A 20,208-nucleotide genomic window follows, 5' to 3' on the forward strand; every position below is an offset into this window, starting at 1 on the left:
TTCCGAGCAGACGACTCTCAACGCACCTAGGTGGATCCGATAAGACGATGCGTGGACCCTGGACTCTTTGAATGAGGGCTGTGAATGGCCAGATTCTCCAGCTCGAGCTTCATGATGCCAACATGGGAATAGTGCTCCCGCGGTTATCTGCGAACCCCGGCGTCCCTAGCGCTGTCGCGTTTATCTAGTCGGCATCAGCCCATGTTGAAGCTCCGCGACGCTCTGCACGCCTTCTCCGCCTCGTCATTATCCGCCTCGATCCATCCTCGTGGAGAGTTGCCCCGTTGCCGCGGCTTTGCTGAGACATGGCGTCTGCTCGGAACAGCCAGACGACCGGGATCATGGCCCCCCGGTCCAAGACGGGCTGCTTTACGTGTCGTCGGCGGCACAAGAAGTGTGACGAGGTTCGTCCTGTTTGCGCCGGCTGCGTTCGAAACCAGCTGCTCTGTCACTGGCCGTCTTCGAGTCCCGATGACCCGGCGACGCAGCCGGAGATTGCATCTGCCAGCTCAGACTCGGATCCAGACGCCTGTCTTGTCCCCGTTATCATCCGCCAGCCTACCGTCCTGCCTCCGCTGTTTCGGAACCATCGGAATAGCCTCCTGTTCCAACACTTTGCCCACGTCACTTCGCTGCAGATGGCAAGTCGAGTGTATCCCGAGAATGCATACCTGACGTACAACCTCCGCATTGCCGCCGGCTGCGATGGTCTGCAGCATGCCATTCTCGCCATCAGCTCGTCCCATGTGTCGTACATCAACTCCTCGTCGACCGATTCGTCGCTGGATCACTATGTCGTCGCCCTTCGCGGTCTGACACACGCGATAACCAGATGGAAGTCATGTTCTGCCATGGACCGCATTCTCATCGTGGCAACGTCCCTGGCTCTCTGCCAGTACGAAGTGAGTAGTCATTCTACACCGCGCGTCTATGTTACTGACCATCCCAGGTTCTCAACGCCAACACCCAAGGCTCGCTGTATCACCACTTGCGTGCGCTAAAGTGGATGATATCCGAAATGCTAAAAAATGAGCGAATTTATGACCAGGACATTCTGGGCTTCTTCATCGAGCAGTACCAGTACCTGGCCATCGTCTCCCACATCGGCTTTGGCTTCGGCCTCAAGATGCTGGATTGGAACCAAGGCCAAAATAGCCCGGTTGATTCTTTGAAGACGCTCAACAAAGACAGCCCCATCTATGGCTTCATGTTTGGCCGCTCGCACAACCTCTTTGCCTTAATTCCTCGCATCCACAATCTAGCTCAACAATGCCGGCATGAGGAACACCCCGCGATTGAACTGGAAACGACGTATTCGATGCTTCTTTCAGAAATAACCTCATGGGATGGGAAAGATGACGAATACAACCTGGGCTACCAGTTGTCCGGGCTAATATACCAACAATCGCTCCTCATATACCTGCATATGGCCTTCCATGGTCCCAAGTCACCCACGACAGGCCTCATCGCAAAGGTCGAACCTTGCATTGAGTTGTGTCTGCAATACATTGAAAGCCTGCCAGCGGATGCTCATACTTGGACTACTTCCATGTGGCCCTCCCTGGTATCTGGGTCATGCATGCTTCTAGAAACGCAGAGGAATCGCCTCTCCAGAATCTTGTCCGACTCATTGATCAGGTTCCCGACTCTCGAGGGCATGCTTAAGGCACTTATTATATATTGGAATGACTTGGACGAGGATATAGACTTGTATGGCCCTCATGGGTTCGAAATGACGATGAAGCGGCATAATATCATCCTTTGTGTTGGGTGATACATCACCTACACGTATTGGCGTTATGGGATTTGGGACAAGGGGAACCTAGGAGTTGGTCAAAATTCCACATTGTATTGGAATCACAGCGTAGCGGAAGTCGTTCGTTTGGATACCTCGGGCCGAGTCGAGTGCACAATATCAGGTTTCGATTTCACTCTGATGTCTTGTATTAATGCTTAGCGACATGATAGTCAATGATAAAATCGTTCTTAGCTGTCATATTAATCACCATCATCAACAATAAATGATTTCGTGTCATGCTGTTGCTCGTCATAAGACTCAAAGTGCGGGCGGGGCGACTAGTCCACCCTTCTATATTTAGGTGGACTGGTGGATAGAAAACATGTTGGCTCTCATCTGTAAACATCCATTTACCGCTTCTGTTACCCGGGTCCGTCGATTTTCTACGGATAATACCGGTACCCCAGACTTGCCCCGGATTCGGGACATGGCGTGGGTACTTGTGAAGGTGGACATTCAGGTGGACGGGTGGGTGGGCATTAATGTGGGCATAAAGGCAGTGTGTTGGTTGGCCAGAAAGTCATTTATTATTGCTACTGAGAATCCGGGACATCCGAAAACCCATACTGGATCTGAATGACTCCACGTCGGGTACTCCGAATTGCATTGTGGACCTGAATCCGCATCGTCGGTTCACAAGTCGACTATTTATTATCCACGCCATAGCCCAGCGCCACAACGGCAGATATAAAGAAATTCACATTCGAATTTCTATACCATCAAGACAGGTGTCTCAGGGTATTTGAAAACAGAATTTCACAGTTATCATACTCGAAACTGTACGAATCACAATGACTCCTACAACCAAAGAGCTTTCTGTTCGTGAGGTCTTGGAGCAGCTCACGCTTGAAGAAAAGGTGTCGCTCCTGTCTGCTCAGGAATACTGGAGAGTACCCTCCATACCCCGCCTTGGCATCAAAGCCCTCAAAGTTTGTCATTAAATCATCCTTCATGACCCAATACTAACGATTGCGGCAGACTAGTGATGGTCCCAACGGAGTCCGGGGCGAAGCCCTCCACGCTTCAACCAAGGCTACCTGCTTCCCCTGTGGTGCTTGCATGGGCTCGACTTTCAACGTTGGGCTTCTGCAGAAGATTGGCGTGGAACTAGGCAAAGAGGCCAAGTTGAAGAATGTCGGCGTGCTATTGGGCCCTACCTTCAATATTCATCGCCACCCTTATAGTGAGTTCGGTCGCTAGTGTTTCCAACCGGATGTACTAATTATGGCGTAGGTGGCCGTAACTTTGAGTCCTACTCAGAAGACCCAGTTCTTTCTGGAGAGCTGGCAGCTGCATACATCAACGGCTTGCAGTCGCAGAATGTGGCCGCAACACCCAAGCACTTCGTTTGCAACGAATGCGAAGATGAGCGCAATAACTCCAACTCAATCGTCGACGAGAAAGTACTTCAAGAGATTTACATGCTGCCGTTCCAGACATGTATCCGCAAGTCCAACCCATGGGTGATTATGACCGCGTACAACAAGGTGAACGGCGACTGGTGCTCGGAGAATGAATTCCTGTTGGAGCAAATCCTCAGAAAGGAGTGGAAATTTGACGGCTGCGTCATGTCGGATTTCGAGGGCGTGTACACAGACATCGAGCCACTGAAGAAGGGTTTGAACCTCGAAATGCCCGGTCCATCTCTCTACCGCGGACAAAAGACAATCGATCTCGTCAAGGCGGGTAAAATATCTGAAGCTGACATCGACCGCAATGCCGCACGAGTTATTGAACTATCCCGAAAAGTCGGAATGTTGGATGAGACGGCGCCGGAAAGGGCAGTCCTTGATGCGCAAACTACTGCAGTTGCTCGACAGACTGCAGCTGAAGGCATAGTCCTTCTGAAGAACAAGGACAACTTGCTTCCAATCTCACCCGACACTTCAATGAAGATTGCTGTTTTCGGTGCTCCAGCAACCGTTCCTATTATTCACGGAGGTGGCAGTGCTTCTCTAACCTCCCACTACGTCGAAACACCGCTTTCAGCACTCACAAAGACGTACTCTCATGTTGAGTACAACTACGGCGTCCCAATCTTCCGCAAACTTCCGAGTGCGCCAATTGATTGTATGAAGACGGCGGCGGGAGAGCCCGGGGTGGACTGCCACTGGTTCAACGGGTGGAACTTTGGAGAAAACGAGATTCTCCATGAGCGACTGGACACAACAAGAACACTTGTCATTGACTCGAGGATTGGAAACCTCGAAAGGAAGCATTGCACTCGCATGGAGTACACCTTGACTCCCAAGTCAACTGGAACTCATACCTTTGGCATCACAGCGTGTGGAGAGACACACCTCTATGTCGACGGCAAGGAGGTCGTCTCCCATGATGGATTCGACTATATCGCAGTCCCCCATATAATGCAGCCGTGGCGATACGAGAATCAAGCGTCGATGGAAATGAAAGCAGGACAGCCCTACAAGGTCATCATCGACACGCTGTCCACCATCGCACCACCACCTCCGCCACCAGCGCGACAAATTCCTCCGCAGGCGACGCAGGTTGGGTTTTTCGAAAATCTTGGCAACCAAGACATGGGCAGGCTTGAAGATTTGGCTCGCAAAAGTGACGTCTCTATCGTTTTCACTGGCAACAACAAGGAGTGGGAATCCGAGTCTTTCGACCGGAACATTCTCGGCCTCAGTTCAGTGCAAGAACAGATGATTGTAGCTGTTGCAAACGCGTCGAAACGAACAGTGGTAATCAATCAAACTGGCGGAGCTATCAGTATGCCATGGCTTCACAAGGTCGATGCTGTTCTGCAAAACTGGTTCGCTGGTATGGAGGTTGGAAATGCCGTCGCCGATTTACTGTCTGGTCGCATCTCGCCAAGTGGCCGCCTCCCAACAACTTTCCCGGTCCGGATCGAAGACGTGCCATCTAACAAGAATTTCCCATATGATGCGAACTTGGACATTCGCTATGCTGAAGGCATGAACGTGGGATACCGAGCTTTGATGCAACCCGGCGCGCCTGCTCCACTGTTCCCCTTCGGACATGGACTGTCTTATGCCAAGTTTGAATATTCCGACCTTTCTCTATCAAAGGGAGAGGGCCAGAATATTTGCGTTGCTATAGTAAAGGTTACAAACACATCACAGGGGGACGGCATGGAGGTGGTCCAACTGTATATCGACGGGCTTCTGAGGGCTTTCGACAAGGTCCTGATTTCAGCGGGAAGTACCGTCACGGTTAGCCTGAATCTTGACAAGTACTCCTTCAGCGCCTGGAATGACACGGCCAAGATGTGGGAGATAGAGGTACGGGACTATGTAGTCGATGTGCGGCAAGATGCATTGACTGTCATTGCTCAAAAGACTTGGACTATCGACAGTGCTGAAGGAGCGCAGTGGGAAGGGCTATGAATATCTGTTATAATTATAGGTACCGGAGTGATACGACTACGTATAGTTCAATGATTGATTTCTCTCGATGACTCGGGACTTAAAATATGTCTTGACACCAACCTCCTCTCCCCAGCGTACCTGGCCTCACGACATTTGCAAGAAATCACTCGAAGCAGGTTGACTTGCGAGGATGAAGGATTGGCTAAAAAGGGCGTTGCAAGTGACGTAGCATTTGCGAAATGTTACGGCTTTGAAGTATTCAATTCATAACTCAGACCGTTTATGTAGAAGCAGCGCCATATTCAACGAAGCCCCCCAAGTGCCCAAGCGGGTTAAACTATATGCAGCATGCTTGAAAATGGAGCAAGGCGCATCAAATCCTGGCGTTGGATTTGCGGACAATGAAGACTCCAGCACGCTGCTAAGCTGCTCTGCTATTGGGCCAGTTAGAGAAAGCTGAGAGACGTGTTGTCTGAGAAGCTGTTTTGATTCTGGCGAGGTCGTCATGGCAAACCCCCAGAGCAGAACATGAGCGAGAAACAAGCCAATTAGACTATATGGTACGGCAGCCTGTGCCGAGGGCCGATTTGCGATGGAAGCAATGGTATTTATTGCTTCAACCGCGCCCATAAATGCCTGACTCTTCGTGTCTTGGACTGCCGACGACCATGATGCGGATGCAAAGTATCCATCTAAAGACCAGACCTTGAGTCGGTTAATGGCCGGCTTGATACCATCGGGGCCATCTTTTCCAATAGCCTCTTGCAGGTCGGTTATGGAAACGTTGAGAGACATTCGAGTGAGGCCATAGAGAAGTGATGATGCCTCTTGGAAATACAACCCGGTGCCGCCTTGTCGTGGAGGTGGAAATCCCGGTTGGGCACATGCTTGAGCCCATGTTTCGAGAGAAGCTGCCACTATCAGTAAATATTTTCTAGGACGGCTTGGTTACGTACATATAATGCCCTGCCGGCGCTCAACAAGATCGTGGATTTGTTGGCCATATTTGTTCCCGGCAATGGTTTCACTGAGACTGTCCTCGTCGGTAGTCTCCAGAATGATAATGACAGCTAGTCCCCAATCGTGGGCCCAATCCAACGCTCTCGTAGACAGAGCCATGAGAACCAAGAACGCAGTCCATTGGTTCAACCGCATTGCCGAGGCGGCCATCTGGATCCCCTGGGGCTTGCTTCCCTGGCTCGCTTGGTAGAGAAACGGACCAGAGACCATAGCAAAAGTAGGAGCTGGTGGTAGGGAGGCCAAGCCTAGGAGATTCTTCCATATCCGGGCCGTAGGTGCAGTCCAGAACTCATCGTCGCAAGGGCACTTCCACCGAGCAACCTCTGCCAGCGACATCATACTCTTCATGTTCAGCAGGGCAGGAAACTGTCCGTCGAGAGTAAAGACAAACCACATCAATCTCCTCCGAGACTCTGCTGCTATCCAGTACATCCACTGAGATTTAGGATCTTTGGATAAGTTTGGGACCTGGGCCATTGCATCCTGGACTTTTGGCAGCCGCCGTATGTATGTCACCAAGGTCCCCCTCAAGGCTTCGGCAATCTCAAACGCTCCCTTGTTTCCACACCACAGCCCGGTGTAGCAAATGAGTGCGTAGGCGTAGATTACATTGAGGTCTCTCAATAGTCTGCGGTCGTTATCGATGGCGGTCTGGAGATTGCAACGTGCTCGATCCTGGACTAGAATGGCGAACCGTCGAGTGTGGCGGAGATGGCTGTACTTGGCGCCAATAACCATGATGATGGCAACTAATGGCGGCGGAAGAGAATTCATGTCCAGTGTGGGCTCGTGCAGAACGGGTGACTGGGCCGAGAAGAATTTGAAGAAAAGGGCAATAAAGGCATTGGCGATACGGAGGGAGGGAAGGGTAAAGACATCGCTTTGCACTGGCGTGGGAGGTTCTAGAAACCGCCGCAACCGCGTCCACGTAGCTTCGTTGATGTCGAATCTCGGGTCATGATTTACCAGCAGGGGATCGTGGTCGTCGACATAGATGGGCTTTCCGTGGGAAATGGCAGTGGACGATGGGTTCCAGGCAAAGGGCCAGCAATCCTCCGAGGACGGCACGTTGGGTGGTGATGGGACACGGGATATCCTCCCGGGTGGTTCTTGGTATTGAGCATCTTCAGCCTGCTCGCTGTGCCTTTCGGTAGCATCTAGTGCAGGTGCTCCAACGGCATCTTCAAATGACAGCAGGGGATGAAATGTGGGCATGAATGGAAATTCATCTGGTTGACCCTGGAAACCTCCTGAGTCCCTCGAGCCGCCGTTTGTCTCATGCAAAGCCTCGAAAAAGTCAACCGTGAACCAGTCCTGTGGAGTCTGGCCGGATTCATCCCATGGACGAGCAAATGATGTAAAGTCGACGTGGGAATTTGAAAATTGTGAGTGGTCCAGCGCCGTATCCATGCCGATGCCAGGGTCCTCGTTTAGCAGCATGTCGACATTGGATCGCCGATATTCTCGGTGACTGGGCGCATTGAATACTCCATGTAGCGATGGATCAATCGGTGGTGGACCAGGTGATATCGAGTCTGCAGGGTGGACTTGGCCATAGTTGAGACCATCACTTGTCAGTGACGGACTGACGGTTGAGCTCTCGGCGGGTGAAGTGTTTTTGCTTCGCTTCTGGTGCAGCAATTCGTGCTTCTTTGCCAAGTCGCTTCTTGAAAACTGCTTCGGGCAGATTGAGCAACGATGCGGAAGCACCTTGTTGTCTTGAGAGTGCCAACAGGTCAACGTCATTCACGATCGAGACAGTGGACAGGCGTAATGGAGCTTACGAGTCTTGCGGTGCCGGTTCAGATTCTCAGGGCGGGTGAATGTCCGGGTACAGCTGGGACAAGGATACGACCTCGCAGCTGGAGTGGACTGCGACTCTGCCATGGTGATTTAGGCTGAAGGGATATTGCAACCGCAATTTGCGGTGAAACGGTTGGATGGTAGGAGGAAGATGGACATGTCCAGCTCAAATGTCCACCGGAACTGACAAAAGTTGGGGGATTGTCCACCTTTAACTGATGATGATTCTGGCAAATGTCCACCTGCGTCAAGGTTCATGTCCACCCGAGGGCATGAAGACTATCCGTCTTTGGAATGGTTCATGTTCACCTACTCCACATGTCGAGAGAGACGAGCCAGTAGAAGGACGAGTCAGTCGAATGTCCACCCAATGTCCACCCACTGTCCACCCGGCTAATTCAGTGCGATGAGGCAGCACAAGGCCATGAGGGGATGAGAATGAAATCTCGGTGAGTTGGTGATTGTAACGCAGTGTAAATTATGCAATGAATTCGTATGCCGATAATTCGCAGGCGACGGCCCTTTCTTTTTGTTTTCAAATGCCATGGACTCGTACAGCAACGTCTCATGTCATGGGACGACAAGATTGTATCCTTCCAGGTACTTGTTGAGCGTGGCGATGCGAGCTGGGGCATTCATAAGTAGTCAACGGTCTTATTTTCTGTCTGGACCCTGCGTCGACAATCCTGAGTGCCTTTGAGGGTCTGGCAGAATCTTCCCCAGCACTCCCAAGGGAATATGGCCACTCGCAGAAGACGTTGACTCGGGGAAATGAATCGATGTCTCTATGCGCGCATCGGGTGCGAGCGTCACAATATCAATCAATGGAGTTAAGGTAGGATCTGTCGAAGATCTTGCAATACGACCCATCTTGGGCGGCGACATCAATTTCGGATCCGATGTACTGAGAGGTCCTAGGGCTGGATTGCCCTGTACCGAAACCTCGTCGTCAAGGGAGTTGACGATACGACTCTCTATGAGAACGACATGTTGATTAAAAGCCAAGACAGAACCCTGGCTGACTTTCAAGTGGGCACAAACTCGGTCGCCTGCACAATCGACAAAGCCAAGCGAGACAAGCAAGTGACGATGGACGCCTATGATGGCAGAAGGAAGCTTCACTCCCGTCAAACCCGCAGAAATCCGATATCCCGATACATGTGACACCTTCAGTTCTATTTTGACAGGTAATTCCAGAGAGAATCCGATATCCGTCAGTCTCTAGTGGTGCGCAGTGTTCTCGACGTTTCCCGAAATCCCTGGCGACTTGTGCGAGTTTATATTTCGTTCACGCTATTTCTGCTCTTGTAGGAGATGGAAGGCTGTGGCAAGCGGATAGAGTGAGCTCTAGAAGCCGTTTTTAACAGCAGTCAGCAAGTGCAACTGAGCCCTTGTCGGGTGTCCGCATCGACAGTTTTGATAGGTGCCTCTATGGCTCTGGCGACACTGGACTGGTACGAATGGCTGTCTAGAGATACCTTTTGGAGTTCGTCGGGACGCAGGGGAGGATAAATTTGATTGAACTCGTGGAGTACCATTTCAACGGCCTCGACTAGCGAGGTCACTTGGCGCATGTCGATTGGAAAGCATCCCAACCGCTTGGCTAAGTTTATGGCTAGAGAATCGTCGAAAGGTCCCGGAATCTTCCCTTCCAGGTGTTTTTTTTTTGACCAGCGCGAGGCCTTTGGAAAGGGTGAATGATGCTAGTTTGGTTCCCGTGCAATCCGGCTGAGGGCAGTGGGACAAGGTATCATGTCGCTACTTGTGACGAGAACAGTGGCCCGATTGAAGCCGGACGCAAACGACGTCAAGACTTTGAAGTCGTCGGCATTTTTAATTATTAGGAGCAATTATTGCAAAATCTTTGGGACTAAATCACTCTCGGAACAGACAGTCAGTCTACCACGCTGATTTGGACGTGACTGGGTGAGAGCTTTTCGGCCTTTGAGGGATTCGCCGGGGCAACTTCAAGGTTGTTTTAATTCCCCTACCATCAAGGAGTGGCGAATGGGAGTTGTACCACGTTAGCAAGGACCCAGGAGAAATGGAGGACTTGGCTGAAAAGGAGAAGGGCATTTTGAATGAACTCTTGACGGAATGGGAGAACTACTTTGCCGAGACGGGAGTGTTTGAGTTTGATGTAAAAGATAGGAACGTGAAGGGGGTTTAGTACGTAGTCAGGGAGCAATTGCCACGTCATATTAGTTGCAATAGAAAAATGGTCAGTTATTTATATCCAAGATTGTCTGCACTCGATTATTGATTCGGGCTCTTGAATCAAGTCAAGAGTTCTCGGAGAAAGATACGCCGAATGACCCACTTAACTCGGCATCAGATATCACGACACCTTTTTAGGGACCGGAGACATCTCCGACCTCCGAATAAAGTCCAGCGGGGAATGAGATCATCAACCAGGTCATTGGAACGGCACAAAGAAACTCCCATTTCTGTCCAAGGCACCTGCCAAACACATAGTCTTATTGGGCACAGATCGAACCGCACTATCTCACGAACTTATCCCATTCCGAGGCGGGTATAAGCAATTCAGCATGGCCCCGCTAGATATCCAATGCATTCGGGACCTGGAGGTTGCTGCGACGCGCAAGATGAGCACAATGGTTCGGGGTAAGTGAGAGCTGCTCACCGTCTCTCAATTGGTATTGTATGCTAATTGAGTTTCTCTCATGATTGCAGATTTTGTCAACGAGGGCGCAGATGATTGTCAGACGGTGAGAGACAATGAAGAAGCTTGGTCCCATTACCGCATCCGGCCTCGCATGATGCGCAATGTTGAAGTCATAGACACCTCTACTCAGTTGCTGGGGTCTTCAGTAAGGATACCACGTTGTGCTTTTGAGATATGCTCCCTTGCTTGACCAGAACTCTGACTCTTTCCGGCCAGGTTCCCTACCCCTTCTCCATTGGGCCAGCCTCAATGCAAAAGCTTTGCCATCCAGACGGAGAAGTGGCAACATCTAAAGCTGCAGCAGCTCTTGGCTTGCCCCTGGGTGTGTCCACATTTGCAACAGCAACTCTTGAAGACGTCATTGCACCACGAGCACCTGGTGTGCCGTACATGATGCAGCTATACGTCTTTCGAGACCACCACATTACAGAAAAACTGGTAAAGAGAGCCGAACGAGCCGGTTTCAGTGCCCTTGCCGTCACGGTCGATGCTCCCGTACACGGAAAGAGGAGAAACGAGGTCCGCAACAGGTTTCGCATCCCGGATGATGTGTGGTTTGAGAATTTTGACCGCGAGGGATTCATGCTTCCCATGGATGTGGAGAACAAAAAGGCTGCCGATTCAGCAGCAGGAAACACAACTAAGGGCTCAGCGGATGCCAACAAAAGTGGATTTCTCAATGGTCAGTCGAAACCCGTCAGGTTTTCTATACTCCGTAGGGCTTCTGCTAACCCCCCCTGGTCTGCATAGATTCCCGCCTCGAGTGGGGAAAAGACATCGCGTGGCTCCGCTCTATCACGAAGCTCAAGATATTTGTGAAAGGAGGTAGGTGGATCTGTGACGGATTACCTGTCAAACAAGGACATGTATCGGGGTTAATCTGCTAACCTGGTTAAAACCTAGTTCTCACCAGCGAAGACACTCAATTAGCTATCGAGCATGGAGTGGATGGAATCATTGTCTCGAACCACGGCGGGAGGCAACTGGACGGAGTCGTCACTACAGCTGAAGTGTTGCCAGAGATTGTGGCTGCTGCCAAAGGCAGAGTTCCAATCCATGTCGATGGAGGAATCCGCAAAGGCACCGACATTTTCAAGGTCGGTACTGATTTCTCTTCGACGAGGCGTCACTAACACATTATGCAGGCCCTCGCTCTAGGTGCAGACTTTGTTTGGGTGTCCCGTCCATCACTTTGGGGGCTTGCGGTAAGCCGTACTCCTTGTTTTTGAACCTTTTGTCGTATTATATGATCTCAGATAAAGCTAATGCCTTGCTAGTATGACGGCCAAAAAGGTGTTGAGCTATGTATGCATATCTTGATGGATGAGTTCAGACGCACCATGGCCCTCACTGGTTGTGTAAAAGTCTCCGATATTACTTCCGACTTTATTCGTGACGACTTGAGGCGAACTGCAAGATCTAGGCTTTAGGGCGGCCACTTGGAATGCTGGGTGGTAGGGTAGTACATTGGCGGCCTCTACTCTCATCTTGGAAAATTCGGTAGAAAGTGTAACCATAGTAGATCTATTTTCCCGATAATACTTCAACTGGTTGTCCCCTTTTTGGCACCCAGTGTATGTCCAATTCTATCTATCTTGCGACTATTGTTGAGATACGTCTACCTTGCTCCACCAGAACTCCGACTCTTTTCTTCCCCACACATCCGGAACCAACTCTGACGCGACTTCATCAGCAGCGCCTCCAATCAACTCCTCATTGTTGGCTCCAAAGACCATTGCCTTTGGATCCTCCTTCTTGTATGGCTCCCACTTTGCTCGGCCAGCCATCTCGCCCTGCACGGCGTTTGGATCGCCCTTGGTAATGAAGCTGGTTACGTATGAATTCATGGTCCTGCACAGCGCCTTTTGTGTGGGCGAAATGCTGGTCACCTTGGGGTCGCAAACTTCGTATCTCATGTTGTCCGCATGGCGAGCGCCGTCCAGGATGGAGCTTTGCAGGGCCCACTGGTAGACGTACACAGGCAAATCCGTGGAGGCTGTGGCAAGCTCGGCCGTTTGACGAACAGGGGCCACATATGCGTAGTGACCATACGCTCTCTCGATGCGTTTGTACTGGGAACCGACTCCGTCTCTGGTCTCCTTGTATTCCGAATCGGCGTGTGTCGCAGGGTCGGGGTACAGCTCGTCAATTGTCTTGATGTCTTCGGCGGACAGGAGGGGAAGCAGCTCGGCGAAGAAATGGAGGAACCCTGAAGATTCCGATAGTTGCTTGTTGACATAGAGAGAACCCTCATTTCGGGTGAAGCCAGTCATGATGGGAACCTTGTGCCATTTGCCCTGGTGCCATGTCTCCAAGGGAGGACGGGCGATGAGCTCTCCATCGATGACCGGCTGGAATGCCCACCGCAGGGACGGGTTGTATTTATCGAAGACGGCAGTCTGGGCCGTGGTGATCTTTTCACTGGGTTGAGCTCTCAGATACGAGAATATTTCCTCGTGTGAGGCATCTTCGGGGCAGCCAGTCTCTTTCAAGAAGTCTGCAAACTGCTGTTCGTGAATTGGTGCATTGTAGGGCCGAACAGCGCGAGACGTCGGCGCGCCAGATTCAATGACGACCTTGTGGAAGAGCGGCTTGACGCCTTCTTGGAAATGCATCAAATGGTGGCCAATCTGAGGGATAATTAGCATATTTGCCACAGCGCACTGCTGCGCAAGACACTTACCGAATGGGCCCCGGCCGAGAGGCCGATCAGGGTAACGTTATTGGGATCACCGCCGAAGAGGTGGATGTTCTCCTGCACCCACTCGAACAGAACAATCTGATCTCTCAGGCCGAGGTTGAGAATGCCTTCCTTGGCGCTGGCCGACGACGGCAAAAAGCCAAGTGCTCCGATGCGGTAGTTGAATGACACGGCAATGAAAGGATCCTCGGCCCATGCAATCATGGATGCAGTGTTGTGCATCGACGCAGTCCCGCGGTTGAAGGCGCCGCCATGGATATAAACAGCCACGGGTAGAGGCCCAGCAGGTTCAGCGCCATCAGACGATTGCATGAATACATTGGCCGTGAGGCAATCCTCGCTGTATACCAACGGCGCGCCAGGAAGAAGCGGCTTTCCTGGGCCAGACGGGCCATACTCAATCGCGTCAATCACATCGGTAGACGGCTCAACCTTGACGGCAGGGCGGAATCTGCGGTCCCCTGTCGGCGGGAGCGCATACGGAATGCCCCGGAATGCCTTGACGGGACGTGGGAGGTTATCGCTCAATGTGACGCCAACCACTTTGCCCTGGGGAAGCGTGACGGCAGGACGCTCAGGTTGCGTAGTCGTAGCCATGATGTGATTAAGCAAGTGTGATTAAGCAAGTGAAGCTAGCCAGAGTGTCGAATCAGATTCGGCAGATTTGACGAGAATTCGATAGTCGGCTCAGGCTCTTTATTAGACGTCTTCACAGAACGCAATCCACCCGATATCGCATCTCTGGCTCAACTGCGCGGGGTTAGGCCGAGATAGCAGGATAAGAGAGGGGCCGTGGGCTCATTATCAACCCATGGCCGTTGGCTTTATCTGGTTGACGACATCTACGGCGGCAGATTTGGCGCCGGAGGCGATGCGGCTCCGGGGGCAAATCTGGAGCCCGATGGCGGCGAACGAGGCTATCTCGGCCGCGACCCGCAACTCGCCAACTCGTCTGGAGATGGCAGGGAGCGTAACTACAGGGATTGCGGACTTAGACCGGCCGGCCCAGTAATTGTTTAGAGATTACCCCGCCCCCAGGCGAGTCGTGTATCTCGCGGCTACGCGGCTTCGTAGTGTCCTCCGCATGAGTCGTGACATCTGCGGCCTGGCTCCCCTGTAGGCCGATCCCTGGCATATCTAGATGCTTGCATCGTCGAGATAGGCCGTGGCACAGATAGCGACGATCCGCAGTTCCTTATGCGTCCTTAAATATGGCGGAGACGTGCTCCTCACTTGGGGGAGCCAACTCCACCGCTGCTCCGCTGGCATAGAGCTCAACTCAGACTCTCATCCTCAATCAACCCGCCACGATGGGTAGCGCAGCAGAATACAAGGCGGGAGCCGACCCCGAGAAGAGCGAGACATACAACGCCAAAGCCGAGTCAATCGCCGTTGGCGAGGTTGACAGCGTCGACGCGGCCGAAGACTTTCTCCGGCAACACAACTTCAGCAACGAGTACCTGCACGAGCTGCTCGAAGACAAGGAGAAGAACCGCCGCCTCGTACGCAAGATTGACTTGGTCGTGCTGCCGCTGCTGGCCGGAACCTATGTCCTGCAGTACATCGACAAGCAGGCCATGTCCTACGCGGCCGTGTTCGACCTGTTCACAAGCACCGGCATTTCGCTGGGCCAGTATTCCTGGTTCGCGAGCATCTTCTACTTTGCGTACCTCGGTGCCGAGTACCCATGGGTCTATCTCGCCCAGAAGACGCGCATGGCCAAGGTCGTCGCTGGATGCGTCTTCTCCTGGGGCTGCGTCCTGATGATCACGGCAGCGTGCAGCAACTTTGGCGGTCTGGCTGCGTGTCGATTCTTCTTGGGTGTCTTCGAGGCGCCAATCACCACCTGTTTCATGATGATGGTTTCCATGTGGTTAGCAAAGTTCTGTCGCTTCGACTTGCGCTCCAAGACTGACAGTTGTGTCGTACAGGTACATTCGATCTGAGCAACCTTTCAGAGCGGGCGTTTTCTATTGCTGCAACGGATTCGGCTCCATGATCGGTGGCCTCTTAAGCTATGGCATCGGCCAGATTGACACATTTCCCGTGTGGAAGGCGGTGTTCCTAACATGCGGCGGAGTGACAGTCCTCTGGGCCATCGTTCTCTTTCTCTTCTTGCCCGATAGCATCATGTCAGCCAAGAACTTCACCCTCGAGGAGAAGGCCCTACTGATTGGACGAGCGAAACTCGCACAAACCGGTGTTCTCAACAAATCCATCAAGTGGTACCAGATCAAGGAAGCGTTCCTGGACCCGCAGGTGTGGCTGTTGACTTTGTTCATGCTGCTGAACGAAATCATCAACGGAGGTATCGCAAACTTCGGCAAGCTCATCATCAAAGGCCTCGTCTCCGACCCGCTGCTCACAACGGCGTTGGGAATCCCCCAGGGCGCGTTCCAGGTCTTTTGGATCCTGTCGGGAACGTTCCTCGCTTCCAAGCTTCCCAACTCGCGTACTTTGGTCATGGCGCTTTACCTGGTCCCGACCGTCATCGGAACCACTCTGATGTGGAAGCTGGACAGAGAGCATCACAAGATCGGCGTCCTTTTCGGATACTACATCGTCGGCGCGTTTGTTGCGTCTCTTGTCCTCGCTCTCCAGATGCCCGCGACAAACTTGGGTGGCTACACCAAGCGTATCACGGCTTCAGCCATCGTCTTCACCGCGTACTGCGTGGGTAACATCATTGGCCCTCACGCATTCCTGGCTAAGGAAGCACCTCTGTACCAAACTGGCTGCATCGTCATCCTCGCATGCTCTGCCACGCAGATGGTGGTTGCCATTGTGCTGCGTATGCTGTTGATTGCGCGCAACAAGCGACGGGACGAAGCCGCAGCTGCAATTGGTGATGCCGATATCTCGAGCCCAGATGAGGCAATTGATCGTACCGATTTTGAGGTCAGTTTGCACGCGCTCATTAGAAGGAGTAAAGCTAACACTTTTACAGAACCCCCACTTCCGATACGTTTTGTAGGGGGCTGTGTTGTTATCGTACTTTGTTTCGTGATTGAAGGAGAGCTTGGACGGGTTTTATATGCCTATTTGAAGGATATTTGGGGAGTTTCTCTTGCTGCACCCAACATGCCAATTAGACCTCGAAGTCGCAGAAAGATTACACAATTCTTCGAGCTTGTTCCAACATGTGTTCCTTCACACTTCCCACAATGACTTGCTTGCTTGACTCCACCCTTATTAAGACTGTCAACAGTGTGCCTCAATGTCCGTCAGTCATGATCCTCTTCCCATAATGAGCCCCTCTCGGCCTCAACCTCTAGCGCCACATGGACAGGCTAATCGCTTCCCTCAACTTCATTTCTTTCTCTGGTTCTAGCTTTTGCTCATGAAAGAAGACATCAGTCGCTGGGCGTCAATGAGCGGACCTAAAACGGACTTATTAGTGATTGGTATCGACTTTGGAACAAAGTGAGATAGCAATAGCAACTGAAGCGGGTTTTCTTATATTAACATGTTTCGCAAATCAGGAACAGCCATGTTGCCTGGACCAACACAGCGGATTTTAGACCCATAATATTAATTTCATATCGGAATGGTCTGGTACTTATCGACAAGCTTATCGACAAGAAGATAGAGTTCCCACTGAACATACTTATAATAGGGACCTAGTTAAGTACTGCGACTTTCCCACCACAGTAACAGTCTTCTATAATTATAACCAGGCCGTGTGCAGATATGATATTTCAGGAGCAGTAACAATACGCCGGCGGTTGTTTAAATATTTGCTACTGAAAGATAAAAGACCCAAGTCCAAAGATGTAAAGGTTTATACTTTCACAGCACTTGTAAATTGTTGCAAGATTGTAACAAGCAGGGCTGTAAAAAGAATTACCGGTTAATTAGTTAATTAGTTAATTAGTTAATTAGTTAATTAGTTAATTAGTTAATTAGTTAATTAGTTAATTAGTTAATTAGTTAATTAGTTAATTAGTTAATTAGTTAATTAGTTAATTAGTTAATTAGTTAATTAGTTAATTAGTTAATTAGTTAATTAGTTAATTAGTTAATTAGTTAATTAGTTAATTAGTTAATTAGTTAATTAGTTAATTAGTTAATTAGTTAATTAGTTAATTAGTTAATTAGTTAATTAGTTAATTAGTTAATTAGTTAATTAGTTAATTAGTTAATTAGTTAATTAGTTAATTAGTTAATTAGTTAATTAGTTAATTAGTTAATTAGTTAATTAGTTAATTAGTTAATTAGTTAATTAGTTAATTAGTTGAGAGACAAACTAGGAGAGCTTCAAGGAGAATCATCAGCATACTTTTCTATACTGGTATCATTTTTCTAGATGGCCTCTGCCGCAGCGCCTTCCTTGACGAAGCTTTGAGGGGACTTTCACACAGCGCCTTGGACCGGAGTAGAAAGACGTGAGCAAAGATAGCAAGCGTGAATTCATTAAATGAGACTAGGTAGAGTCGATCGAACCTCGGTTCACTACCGGAAACCCGCAGAAGGAGTATGTCGTGAGATGAGTGACCGAGATATCTCTGACAATGTGGAAGCCCTGCGTCAGTGACAACACGAAGGAGCCTTCTATCAATCATGGCAGGGTTCATTTCAAAGAATCAGTGCCAATCTAAGAAGACCGACATCTGCTGTGTCTCGGCCTTCACACCAAGTGTGTCGAGTGGAAAGGGCTCATATCAAGGAGACGTTCACCAAACTCTTTGCCTTCTGAAATGTCTAGTAAATGCTCCTTCCCAGAAGGCACGAAAGCAAGGCCTTCGAGTCACGTTATACTAAGTGCACCGCAATGTCCGGATTTGGCTATGCTCACATAGTGCAGGGAATTATTCTCACAGCCGGTCTAGGTAGAAGTTCCTGCCTCTGTGATACCTGCAGGTAAAGATGTCTAAGAGAAACATCAACGGTTTGCACATCAACAGGATGAAGGTGTAAGTGATGGATAGGGGTCTGACCAGAAATAATAGGTCCGCTAACGAAGTTCATCTCAGGCGAACTGCAATATGTCAGGGGGCTGTATGCAGGGGCTTTGCGGATGGTTTAGATGGCAGCAGCCAAATCTAAGCACACAAGCCTCTTGAGATTAAGTCTACAGTATCTAGGCCAAGTTACGGGGCCAAGTTCCGGACAACATTGGTGACGGGAAAGCACTTTGAGGACGACAAGGTCGATTATAAAGTCGACGGCAAGTGGGTGGCGGACAACCAAATGGAATAGTACTTAATGCAGGTTTGAAACTTCGCTACCAATGTCTATCTGATTCTGCTAAAAATACGCAGGATAAATTGCGTTTCCACGTCGAAACGAACTAGCTGTTAGTGACTGCGACTGTTCGAATTAGACAGCGACGGCTGCTTCTCAGTGACCGTATGCGAGTATGAAGATGATGAGCCCCCTTCGTGAGAAACGTCGAGCGTGAAAAGTTTTTCGAGATTGAGTGTTCGCCCATGGATTACATGGCAGTTTTAAAACCCCCAAAATACCTGACGCCGCAAAACAAGGAAATGGAGAAACTGTACTACAATAGAATATTTTCCAGGGTGAGGGGTGTTGGATTGATGTCGAGGTTAACAAAACTCGCCACGGTAAGACTGAAATCGATGTTAAATTTCTGGGCGGAAGTGTGGAGTAGAAGCAAGAGTTTGAATTTTATCAGGGGAGTGCTTATTTAAGTTATCCTTGAGTATATATTCCTATGATGTTCAGATATTGTACCTTGATAATATGTCTTGAAGATCCTAGGTTTATTCGAGTTTGGTTCAAGGATACATTGAGTGTCTTGATCTATGTCACAAACAATTTTTTTTTACCAGGTCTATGGAGTTAGGTTAAGGGGGAAATGAATTTAATGGAGAAAAAAGGGGAAAATACGTGGGATGGGGACTAAGGGGGTCGGAGTATATAAAAGAATTGGCTTGAGAGTAGAAATATTCGCATGCAAAAATCGAATAATTTCATGGGACATTTTACCCTACAGAGAACGCCCCGTACTGAACCAAAGTGTCAAGTTCCGCTGTAGCCATCGAGTCTATAAGTATTATCGCCCAACAAAATGCGCGGACACTGCTATCGAGTTTCGTCAGGCGCCCGTTCAAAAGGAATGAGGTACGTGAACTCGAATGTCATATTGACTTATGCAGATTTCACCGACTATTCGAAACCTGCAACTTACGGTAAACGAATAAAGATCCCACAAATATTGTGGAATATCTGGAGCTGTTGAGCGTCCAGGTTTTCCCAATCAGCCTCTATGGGTGAATTAACAGCAAAAGTGACCTGCAAGTGTATCGGCGCAAGTACTCCCGTCCAAAGAATTATATGTGCACCTGCGTGGGTAATCCCTTTATTCTTTTTGACCTGTCCTTGCCGTTCTCGACCGGGCGAACTAAGCAATACCCTGTGGAATGCCCTACTGCCTGTAACGCCGCTTCGCAGCCTCTAATGTGTAAGATAGTAAAGAGTTGCAATTTAGGCCAAGGAGAGAGCCATGACGACACCATTGCCGAAATGCAGGAGAGCACAACCAATCCCCAGACGGCGGCCACGGCGAGAGTGGGTTGTAAATCTGAATATTAAATCCACCAATTTCCATTTATCTTGGTCCTTCACAATATGTGGTATTGGGTGTTTCGCACATCCTGGACCGGCTCAAATTGTTGGTTTGCGTTTACGTGTTGTAGCCAGGTGTAATGGTGTATAGATGCCGTAAACATAGAGTAAGAGGTCAAGGAGATAACCTTAGAAGCCAATGATTGACAATTATCGATTAAATAAAGTGGAATCTGCTAGGAGTTGGAACAAGGGGGGAAGAGGGATAATGTACTGAACCCCTTCAGTCGAAGTGCTAGTTGAGCGGCGCCTACTC

General features: G+C 50.1%; 7 protein-coding genes across 7 annotated transcripts; 4 read left to right on the forward strand and 3 right to left on the reverse strand.

Moving 5' to 3' along the window:
• Positions 1 to 341: 341 nt before the first annotated feature.
• BGZ61DRAFT_531283 (fungal-specific transcription factor domain-containing protein) lies at positions 342 to 1,774 on the forward strand (the record flags this gene model as incomplete). The annotated part of the gene is made up of 2 exons (XM_046253684.1): positions 342 to 902; positions 950 to 1,774. 2 exons carry the CDS (start codon positions 342 to 344, stop codon positions 1,772 to 1,774), a joined length of 1,386 nt encoding a protein of 461 aa, XP_046106342.1.
• Positions 1,775 to 2,547: 773 nt separating this feature from the next.
• Positions 2,548 to 5,204, forward strand: BGZ61DRAFT_587366 (glycoside hydrolase superfamily). Its single transcript, XM_046256485.1, has 3 exons — positions 2,548 to 2,727; positions 2,777 to 2,981; positions 3,032 to 5,204. Exons 1-3 carry the CDS (start codon positions 2,590 to 2,592, stop codon positions 5,167 to 5,169), a joined length of 2,481 nt encoding a protein of 826 aa, XP_046106343.1. The 5' UTR covers positions 2,548 to 2,589; the 3' UTR covers positions 5,170 to 5,204.
• A 211-nt stretch (positions 5,205 to 5,415) lies between these two features.
• On the reverse strand, positions 5,416 to 7,386 carry BGZ61DRAFT_349397 (fungal-specific transcription factor domain-containing protein; the record flags this gene model as incomplete). The annotated part of the gene is made up of 2 exons (XM_046240146.1): positions 5,416 to 6,062; positions 6,108 to 7,386. 2 exons carry the CDS (start codon positions 7,384 to 7,386, stop codon positions 5,416 to 5,418), a joined length of 1,926 nt encoding a protein of 641 aa, XP_046106344.1.
• Positions 7,387 to 7,794: 408 nt separating this feature from the next.
• Positions 7,795 to 8,163, reverse strand: BGZ61DRAFT_574715 (uncharacterized protein; the record flags this gene model as incomplete). The annotated part of the gene is made up of 2 exons (XM_046256166.1): positions 7,956 to 8,163; positions 7,795 to 7,889 (listed from the first exon to the last, which is right to left on the reverse strand). Coding segments are annotated over exons 1-2 (198 nt in total), but the record flags the coding sequence as incomplete, so codon positions are not given.
• A 2,189-nt stretch (positions 8,164 to 10,352) lies between these two features.
• On the forward strand, positions 10,353 to 12,176 carry BGZ61DRAFT_505428 (FMN-dependent dehydrogenase). The gene is made up of 7 exons (XM_046251834.1): positions 10,353 to 10,599; positions 10,669 to 10,805; positions 10,877 to 11,342; positions 11,411 to 11,485; positions 11,564 to 11,757; positions 11,806 to 11,865; positions 11,938 to 12,176. The coding sequence occupies exons 1-7, from the start codon at positions 10,524 to 10,526 to the stop codon at positions 12,088 to 12,090; spliced, it is 1,161 nt and encodes a 386-aa protein (XP_046106346.1). The 5' UTR covers positions 10,353 to 10,523; the 3' UTR covers positions 12,091 to 12,176.
• BGZ61DRAFT_388191 (Alpha/Beta hydrolase protein) lies at positions 12,177 to 14,146 on the reverse strand. The gene is made up of 2 exons (XM_046242778.1): positions 13,344 to 14,146; positions 12,177 to 13,290 (listed from the first exon to the last, which is right to left on the reverse strand). Exons 1-2 carry the CDS (start codon positions 13,956 to 13,958, stop codon positions 12,262 to 12,264), a joined length of 1,644 nt encoding a protein of 547 aa, XP_046106347.1. The 5' UTR covers positions 13,959 to 14,146; the 3' UTR covers positions 12,177 to 12,261.
• A 525-nt stretch (positions 14,147 to 14,671) lies between these two features.
• On the forward strand, positions 14,672 to 16,335 carry BGZ61DRAFT_476736 (major facilitator superfamily domain-containing protein; the record flags this gene model as incomplete). The annotated part of the gene is made up of 3 exons (XM_046248827.1): positions 14,672 to 15,234; positions 15,293 to 16,259; positions 16,309 to 16,335. The coding sequence occupies 3 exons, from the start codon at positions 14,672 to 14,674 to the stop codon at positions 16,333 to 16,335; spliced, it is 1,557 nt and encodes a 518-aa protein (XP_046106348.1).
• Between the last annotated feature and the right edge of the window lie 3,873 nt (positions 16,336 to 20,208).

This window comes from Ilyonectria robusta, assembly GCF_021365365.1.
Source record: "Ilyonectria robusta strain PMI_751 chromosome Unknown BGZ61scaffold_7, whole genome shotgun sequence".
NCBI classification, from domain to species: domain Eukaryota; kingdom Fungi; phylum Ascomycota; class Sordariomycetes; order Hypocreales; family Nectriaceae; genus Ilyonectria; species Ilyonectria robusta.